This window comes from Neltuma alba, unplaced genomic scaffold (genome assembly GCF_004799145.2).
Source record: "Neltuma alba isolate B1F8T4 unplaced genomic scaffold, ASM479914v2 tig00006687_pilon, whole genome shotgun sequence".
Lineage (NCBI taxonomy): Eukaryota > Viridiplantae > Streptophyta > Magnoliopsida > Fabales > Fabaceae > Neltuma > Neltuma alba.
Genome location: NW_021634546.1, coordinates 1 through 9,139, shown reverse-complemented (window position 1 = coordinate 9,139; position 9,139 = coordinate 1). Strand labels below are relative to the sequence as shown.

Here is a 9,139-nt window from a genome sequence, read left to right as displayed (position 1 = left end):
GACCCTAAAATATAACATTTATTAATAAATCAAACTATTAATAATTCATGAATACTGTTAACTCGTTTAATGCATAATTGCCTATTTACTTTTATTCATTTTTTTATAGTTATATTTAGATATTGCATTATTTAAGTCCTAGGAGAAACTACCAAACCGGCAACTTTTGGTGGAACCAATCACTAATTCAAAAGACATACCTTAATTGTGACAGGCAAATAAAATTTTACCAATTAGAAATATATCATATAAAACAAAGATGGCAGCACATCATATTATTTGTATATTGTTATTTGATATTTAATATATTATTAGAAAATTATCAACTTAACAAATGATTTGGGATTAAATTTTATGTACTAGTAGGATCCAATTTATCTAAACTTCCCTTCACCAATTTTTTTTTTTTTTTTTAACTAGCAATGTGTTAAACACGCTACGGAAGGGTTGTGCTGTCATAATAGTTCTTCTCCCTCACTTGATTTAGGAGAGTCACAACTTAAATGTGACTTTTGAATAGATTTGATGGCAAAAATATTCCACAATTAGATTACATTCAACTCTTATCTTTAACTTATAAAACACAAATAATGTATGCTACATCATATCCAATACTATTTCATATCTTTAATATAAGAGTTAGTTAACTGATTTGACTTGAATAGATTAAAAAATTGATTTGGTTATTTATAATAAATAAATATTTTTTTAAAAAATACCATAACTAATTTTACGTATTTGTTAGAATTACCATTTGATAAAATTTTTAATATGCATAACTACTATAAGAATTATTTTTAAAAAGTAAATAAACATTAAAGACAAACTAGATTAGAATCTTTTATTTAATACTAAATTAAATGTCAAATTAACTTTTATATTTAAAAAAAAGAATATAACATATAATAATATTGTTTGTTTCAGAATTTTTCTAGTTCAAATATTGACATTTATGATTATTTATAGGAAAATGGCACATAAAGAAGTTTGAAAATGTGAAATGCCAATTTAGGAAGCTAAGAAAATGTAATAATAGAGATGGAAGTCCTTCTCAAATTGAAAATTTGAAATTCAGTGAAATAATAAAAATACCCTTTATCTTTTTTTTTTTTTAAAAAAACCTCAACTTCTTATCGGTGGCTGGCGGCTGGCAACCACCAGTCATCGGCGACTGGTAGCCACTTGTGGCCACCGGTGTGGTGATTGCCGGTAAAACTTTTTTGTCATGATATATATATTTTGGACATAGGAGAAAATGGTTTAAAGTGGCGGGGTGGGATTTGATCCCACAATTTTTTGACCATTTGGGCAACAAAAAAGAAGATGACCATTGTGCCGTCAAAGATTTCTTAATCTTATAATGCAAACAAAAAATAAGTTGACTCTTTTACCGTGACTTCAGCCTGTGACAACAATCTACCAGAGGATGACAAGTCTTGATTGAGAAATAAAAGTCTAAATTTGATATTAACAAAGCAACTTTTTCTAATACATAACAAGAAGTAGCATGTATATTAATTAAAAATAACCATAATTTATTTAAAAATGAGACGTCTTTACTGAAAAATGACAATTCTAAATTTGACATTAACAATGTGTCTTTTCCTGATATATAACGAGAAATAACATGTATATTAATTAAAAATGACTATAATTTATTTGAAAATGACACGTTTTTATTGGAAAATGACACGTTTTTAGTGAAAAATATCAACAATTTATTTAGGAATGTAATGTTATTTCTTGTTATATATCAGAAAAATTGCTTTGTTAATATCAAGTTTAAACTTGTCATTTTCTAATGAAGACGCGTCATTTTTAAATAAATTATGATCATTTTTAATTAATGTAAATGCTATTTCTTGTTATATATCATGAAAAGATACATTGTTAATCTTAAATTTAGACTTGCCATCTTTTAGTAAAGACGTCTCATTTTCAAATAAATTATAGTCATTTTTAATTAATATACATGCTACTTCTTGTTATGTGTAAGAAAAGTTGTTTTGTTAACATCAAATTTAAACTTGTTATTTTTCAATTAAGACTTGTCATTCTCAGATAAATTGTTATCACGGGTTGAAGTCATAGTGAAAAAGTCAATTTATATTTTTGTTCGCATTTATAGGGTTAAGAAATTTTTGATGGCCTAATAGTCATCTTCCCTTTTGTTGGCCTAATTAACTAAGGGGTTGTGAGATCAAATCCTACCCGGTCACTTTGAACCATATTCTCCCATGTCAAAAAAAAAATATTGTGACAAAAAAACTTTACCAGCAGCCACCACACCGGTGGCTAGTGCTGGTGCCCGGTGGCTGCCGCCGGCCACCGGTGAGGGGCTGAGGTTTTTTAAAATAAAAAAAGAAAAAAGACAAGGATATTTTTATCATTTTACTGAATTTTAAAATTCTAATTTGAAATGAACTTCTCTCTCTATCATTATATTTTTTTAAGGGGTGTTTGGCATTTTTAAAACCGCAGTTTCAGAAGCACTTTTCCACAAAACGAGACAACTTTCTTCATATATTTACTTCGTAATCTGTAAAAACATTTCTGAAATCATGGTTTGGTTTCTATCCAAACACCCCTTAGCTTCTCAAATTCACATTTCATATTTTTAAGCTTTTTCATGTGTCATTTTCTCTTATTTTATTTTGGATTGGACTCGTAATTTGGAGTTTGGACTCCATCTGTCTCTGTCTCTCTCTTACTCTGTTTTTTTCCTTTCACAGCTGATAATTTGATAATCTCTCTCCTCTCTTCTTTCTTCTCCACGATTCTCTATAAAAACGCCGAACCAAATAGAAGCAAAGCCAAAGCCTCTTCCTACTTTCTAACGCCAACGTCTCTGTGATTCCCCGTCTCCTTCACTGCTCTCTAACTCCAAATGGACAGGCCGGAAACCGAGCCTTGGAGGCCTGACCCCTTTCATTCCGTCATGTTCAGGCCGCCGGAGACCCCGCGTGAGCCCATGGAGTTCCTCTCTCGTTCATGGAGCGTCTCTGCTCTCGAAGTCTCCAAGGCTCTCTCCCCTGCTCAGCTCTCGCTTGGAAAGTCCCCAAATGGAGGTCTCAGCGGCTCCGCCGCCGGCGCTCACGGCGGTCCTATTCTTGAAGACATCGCCGGCGAAATCGAAGAGAATGCCACCGTTTCAGGAAACCCATTCTCTTTTGCTTCCTCCGAAACTTCTCAGATGGTGATGGAGCGTATTATGTCACAGTCGGTGAGTGAGCTCACGCTTAGTGGAGCAGAGCATGTATGTACGGTTAAATTAAAGAAGTTTTTGTTTTTGTTTTTCTCAGAGGATGAGACGGTTTTTTTTTTTAAAGGATTTTCGATTTTTTCTCCCAATCTTTCCTGAAGATAGACACTTCTCTAATGGATTTATGTGACTGTTTTCCTTTGTGCTTTTTGTTTTTTTCCTTCTGGTTCTTGCTAGCCACTCTTGTCTTTCACACTTTCAGAAGCTGATTTTGGTTTCTAGCTATCTTTTGTCTTGTTCTCAAGTTTAATCAAATCCTTTTATCCCCTTCTTCCCGGTTTTTCAAATTCCTTGTTCTTCAGTTCTTCAAGATTCCATTGTTTTCCATTCCCTGGTATTCTTCTTCACAGGAGTATATCACGATTACTCCCTCCTTTCAGTTTTTAATAGAATTTCAGTTTATTCCTTGCTGTTTCTTCACATTTTTTGTGCGCCAATTCTCTCAGATTCCAATTTTTATCGCACACCCACTAACAGAACCACAATCATTCCCTCCCCTTTCTCTCTCTATCTTTCTCTCTCTCTCTCCTCACTCCTCACTCCTTTTTCATTATCCGAACGAGTTTGGTTGCAACAATCAGTGGCGCTTTTTCTTCTTCTTCAGAAACAATAACTGACGCAATTATTGCATTCACTCGTGCAGCAGGAGGTATCTCCACGCACTTCAGGCAGGCTCTCTCACAGTAGTGGCCCTCTCAACGGAACTCAGAGTTGTGGCTCCTTGACCGACAGTCCTCCTGTTTCTCCCTCGGAAATCGACGATGTCAAGGTATGTGTCCCTCTTTTTCTCGTACGGGTACCACACCATGTTTCCGGGATAAAAAAAATTGAGTCCTATGAGGTCCATCGTGACGATTTAATTTGTGTTTTTAATAATAATTATAATTTTTTTCCTGTTCTAGTACAGTATTATTATTACTGCTTTTCTTGCTTGCCGGTGGCCTCCTTGCCGGAATCTGACATCTACCTAATCCGACAACATGTTTGCTGCTGTTGTTTTTAACTTTTGGTCCGAAACACGATCACTGGTTTCTCTGCTGCCTACTTAGAACCGAGCATATAGTTCAGCTTTCACTACAACCAACGCTCTTTAATGATATACCCAGAGAGAGAAATGGCCTGGACTGGTGGTGGTCGTTCTTCTTCTCGTTACTATCTTCAATGCCTTAATTAATTCAACTCGTTTTCATTTTCCTACTTCCCATGAGACATTTACTGACTAACTCCTTAATTTATGTTTGATTAGATTAAGACTAAAACTCGCTGTGATAAGGCGGTTAAACGAAAATGAAAACGGAAGCAAGCTTACTATAAAAGATAAGAATATTTAATTTTTATCCGGAAACTTTTACTTTTAGCTATATTTGTTGCTGTTTTCTCTTCCTAGTTCGACCCCATTAGTTTTCGTTGGAAACTGTCCTGCGAGTCCTATTTTAGCAGAACACAGCTTCGAAATTCGTCTCTATTGCGATTTGCAATAATGACTGATGGACCCGATAAGCACGAGGTGGGTTGCTTGTATTGGGATTTCTTAGCTTGAGTTTTCAACGGTTATTTCATTTCTCTTTCTTTCATTTGATGTTGTCTCTGAGAAGAAACAAGAAAATCGGATAACAGATTTTTGCACATGGTTTTGTTGTTCTGTTTTCGGAGTGAGTTTGTTAGTAACAATGGACCCCGCGAATTCCTTTCTTCTGCAGTATAACCGCCCCACCAATAACAACTTGAATACCCAGTTCCGGCCAACCAACGTGGCCGGAAGTACTGTAGCGGTCCCCGCTGGTGGTGGGAAGACTGTCGGGAGGTGGCTAAAGGATAGGAAGGAGAAGAAGAAGGAGGAAACCAGGGCTCAAAATGCTCAGCTTCATGCTGCCATCTCTGTCGCCGGTGTTGCAGCTGCCGTCGCGGCCATCGCTGCTGCCACGGCAGCATCGTCCGGAGCAGGTAAAGATGAACAGATGGCAAAAACTGACATGGCTGTGGCCTCGGCCGCAACGTTGGTTGCTGCTCAGTGCGTCGAGGCGGCAGAGGCCATGGGAGCTGAGCGTGATCACCTTGCATCCGTGGTCGGCTCCGCTGTGAATGTGAGATCCGCCGGAGACATCATGACATTGACTGCGGCAGCGGCTACAGGTAACGGAAATAATTGAATATCCGATTTAAAACTTCATGAAAATCTCAGAGTGTTTTATCCGATTTAATTTCAATCTAAATCTTTAAGAGATATTAAAGATAAAGCTAAAACACCACCATACATTCTTCTGAGCATCACATATTCTATACTTGCATGAATTGAAATGGTACAGATTACAAAACAGTTTCAAAGCATTAAAAATTGTCAAGGGCCCTATATGTTGTTTTTTGAGGACCAATATATGATTTGATCTTTGTGATATTGACATGAAGCTAGCTGATGAGGCCAATTCTGTGCCTTGTGGTTTTTGAATTCACAGCTTTACGTGGGGCAGCCACATTGAAAGCAAGGGCCCTCAAGGAAGTTTGGAATATTGCAGCAGTAATCCCTGTAGAGAAAGGTGTGGGAGCTAGTGGCAATGGAAGCACTGGCAACTCGAACAGTAGCTTTAGTGGCGAATTAGCCCCGGAAGAGAATTTCTTAGGTATCTGTAGCAGAGAACTACTAGCCAGAGGCTGTGAGCTCCTTAAACGAACTCGGAAAGGTAAAATTTTTTAATTGGAGAGATACAGGACATGGCATCATGTGATTTAACAAGCATAGGACAAGAACATAATGTTGTTTCTTGCTGAAATTTTGATGTACATGGTGATTAGTGATTGTTTTTGTGTTTTGATTTGACAATTGCAGGTGATCTTCATTGGAAAATTGTGTCAGTTTACATAAACAGGATGAACCAGGTGTGTGACCTTTATTCTATCTGTTTCAGATAATGTCCTTTGTTTTTTGTTGGATACTAGACAATGATGAATGACCAATCAGTGGATAATTATTTGGGGATCATCGATTAGGAGCCATGGTTAATGATGAGTGTGAACCTGATCATATGGAAAAAAGCTAAGGAAATGTGGGGGCTCTGATAGAAGGATGGTGATGTGTTTTAGGGTTGGATCTACTTTATTTTCTTAGTAATCTTCAATCTTTAACTCTTTTGAAGTCTCTTTTTGTGCAGGTTATGTTGAAGATGAAGAGTAGACATGTTGCTGGGACCATCACAAAAAAGAAAAAGAGTGAGTTCCTCTTTAGTGTGTTCTTTGATTACTTTTGTCTTTCTCTAATAATTATTTGGTAACAGATTTGGAGGTGGGTCTTCTTCCATTTAGGGATTTGTGAAAGTCTCTCGTCATTAAAGTTTCAAAACATTAAAGTGTTCTTCTTTAATTCCTCACCCCCTCTTTTTTTGAATTTTCAAGATGCAGTGCCAGAACTCACCCTGATGCTTTTCTTGCTTTTGAATTCTGCAGATGTGGTAATGGAAGTGATAAAGGACATGCCGGCCTGGCCCGGCCGCCACCTGCTCGAAGGCGGTGAGAACCGGCGCTACTTTGGGCTGAAAACAATGATGCGAGGCGTCGTTGAATTCGAGTGCAGAAATCAAAGGGAGTATGATGTGTGGACTCAGGGAGTCTCAAGGCTGCTCTCTATTGCTGCTGAAAGGAGTAACAAGAACAAAATATGAACTTTTTTCTTCTGAAGGAAGGAAAGATTGGAAATTTTTGGCAGAAATTGGAGGGATATAGGATCCTCCATGGTGGGGTCTGATCAGTGTAAAAAGGGGCTAGAGAAAAAAAGAAAAAGAAAAAGAAAAAAAAACTAAAGGCATAGCTATATGGTCTAGAGATGGGGTCTTCTTCAATATTGTGGAACATAGGTATGAATATGATGATGATGGGGTTTTGTTTTTGCTCTTGTGTGTTATATTTTAGTGTGAAATGGGATAAAAAGTAAAGTGTATGGGAGCCAAAGTGAAGAACACAAGCATGTGAACTTAAGGGGATGATCTTTACTCTTTCACTGTTGAGGGAAAGAAAAGGGGTATCTTGTACTGGGCTAGTCAAAAAAGAGAAAAGGGAAGAGCTCCACATTTGGTGTTCCTTAAAGTATTAATATTTTCAAGATAAAGACAGGCACAATACCCTGATCCCATGAAAGCATTTTGTGTAATACCATGTGGGTTCTGATGGTTTTTGTTCAAGTTTTTTTGTTTATGATGTAGTAGCAGGAAGAGCCATCATTGGTTTGGACAATGATCTCCCCACTTTATTATTATAGTATATGGTACTCAACATTGTCTCTTTATAAAGTGCTTCACAGGTTGGTGAGAAGAGGATTAAGAAAATCACATCACGAGCCTTGAGAATGTTTCCTAGATATTCTAACGTGGATACTGTTTGTGATGATAATTAATAACAAAAATAAAGCACTTCTATGCGTTTTTTCCCGAATAAGTTCGTGAGCATATCAACGTAAACTAATAAACAGGGAAAAATGATAATAGGACATCATGTAACAAAATTAATCTGACTGTTTAAAATTTCACCATATATCTATTTGTATTATTCAATTATCATTTTCCGTTCATAAAAATTCACGATCAATATATTTTAATTTCAATTAATGGTCTGGTCTCCAACTTTGTTTCGGCTTCTCACGGCCCTTGTTTGACCAGCAGTTAAATTATAATAATTGTGACTTGATTTTTCTAAAATATATGTGTCTCATTAAATTATATATTGCTTCATAATATAATTTGAGAAAATAACGGTAAATATGATAAACAGAATTGACTGTGATATACAACCCTACAACCAGCTTCGGAGGGATTATACGCTGAAGTTTGTCTAACTTGAAAAAGTTTTAGTGTTAGAAACCATATAAAAAAAGAATCTCATTAATTAGTCAACATTTTTATTAGCCAATTAGCAGTTCTTAGAGAATATACAAATTCATGAAGTCGAAATGTACAAAACAGAATATGGAGTATTACATGGCAAAACAGTGCATTCAAAAGATGTAACGAAACAGGAGATGTGTAGCTTTATGATTCTGATTCAATTTTTAAGAGCACAGTATGAAATAATTATTATTAATCAGACAAAGTGTTCAAATTCCAGACTCCCAGACTGAGATGCTGGGATCCATTCAGCTTTTGAAGCATTGAGGTTGAAGCCTTTTGTTGAATGGGTGGACAGCAATTTTATGTACGACTCACAGTTTGCCTATTTGGGATATGAAATTATGAATGTATAAAATGCCTGCACATTCCATAATCATTGAAACAACTAAATAGCCTTTCTTTGAATCCAAGTCTGTCGCTTCACACTTTTATTTTGAACAACATCCGATCCAAATAATGACAAATTAATTCTTTATTAGCTCACCCTCATGTTCTTTGTTTTATAACATAAGATTTGAACTTGAACGAATTAGCTGACAAAATAATGGTTCTAATTCCTTTCTTTGGTCAGTATATAATTTGATTAAATTTTAGTTTTTATCCCTATAATTTTAAATTGTAATTTTTCATCCTATAGGTTTTTTCTGTCCAAAAATTAATTGTTATAGTTTCATAGAGGCTTGGATATCAGTTCAGCAGGACTAACAAATAGGGATTAAAACTTGGAACTAAAAATAAAACTCCTTAAAAATATAGATATAAATATTTTCTTTTAATTTTTTAAAAGAAAATTAAATATTTGATCCCTAAGACTATGCACCAATTTGGGTTAACTTCCTAAGCTAAATCAAAGTGGGGCTTGATTTGGAATTCCCGTTTTGGCGCCAAAAAAAGACCACCCTCATGGATTCTCCATTGTTGGGCCTAATCCAATAGTGTAGGCCCATCATTTTGTGGCCCAATGAACCTTTAAAGGGCCCATCAATGTTTCCCGGTGAAAGATGAA

General features: G+C 35.8%; 1 protein-coding gene across 2 annotated transcripts; it reads left to right on the top strand.

Annotated features, from left to right (window-relative positions):
- Window positions 1-2,799: 2,799 nt before the first annotated feature.
- LOC114750915 (VAN3-binding protein) lies at window positions 2,800-7,021 on the top strand. Of its 2 annotated transcripts, none has more exons than XM_028939557.1 (7): window positions 2,800-3,223; window positions 3,906-4,031; window positions 4,963-5,395; window positions 5,716-5,940; window positions 6,087-6,136; window positions 6,409-6,466; window positions 6,701-7,021. In XM_028939557.1, the coding sequence occupies exons 1-7, from the start codon at window positions 2,888-2,890 to the stop codon at window positions 6,913-6,915; spliced, it is 1,443 nt and encodes a 480-aa protein (XP_028795390.1). In that variant the 5' UTR covers window positions 2,800-2,887; the 3' UTR covers window positions 6,916-7,021. The 2 variants fall into 2 exon arrangements, with proteins under 2 accessions (XP_028795390.1, XP_028795389.1); XM_028939556.1 differs by having other exon boundaries at window positions 2,800-3,256.
- The last annotated feature ends 2,118 nt before the right edge of the window (window positions 7,022-9,139 follow it).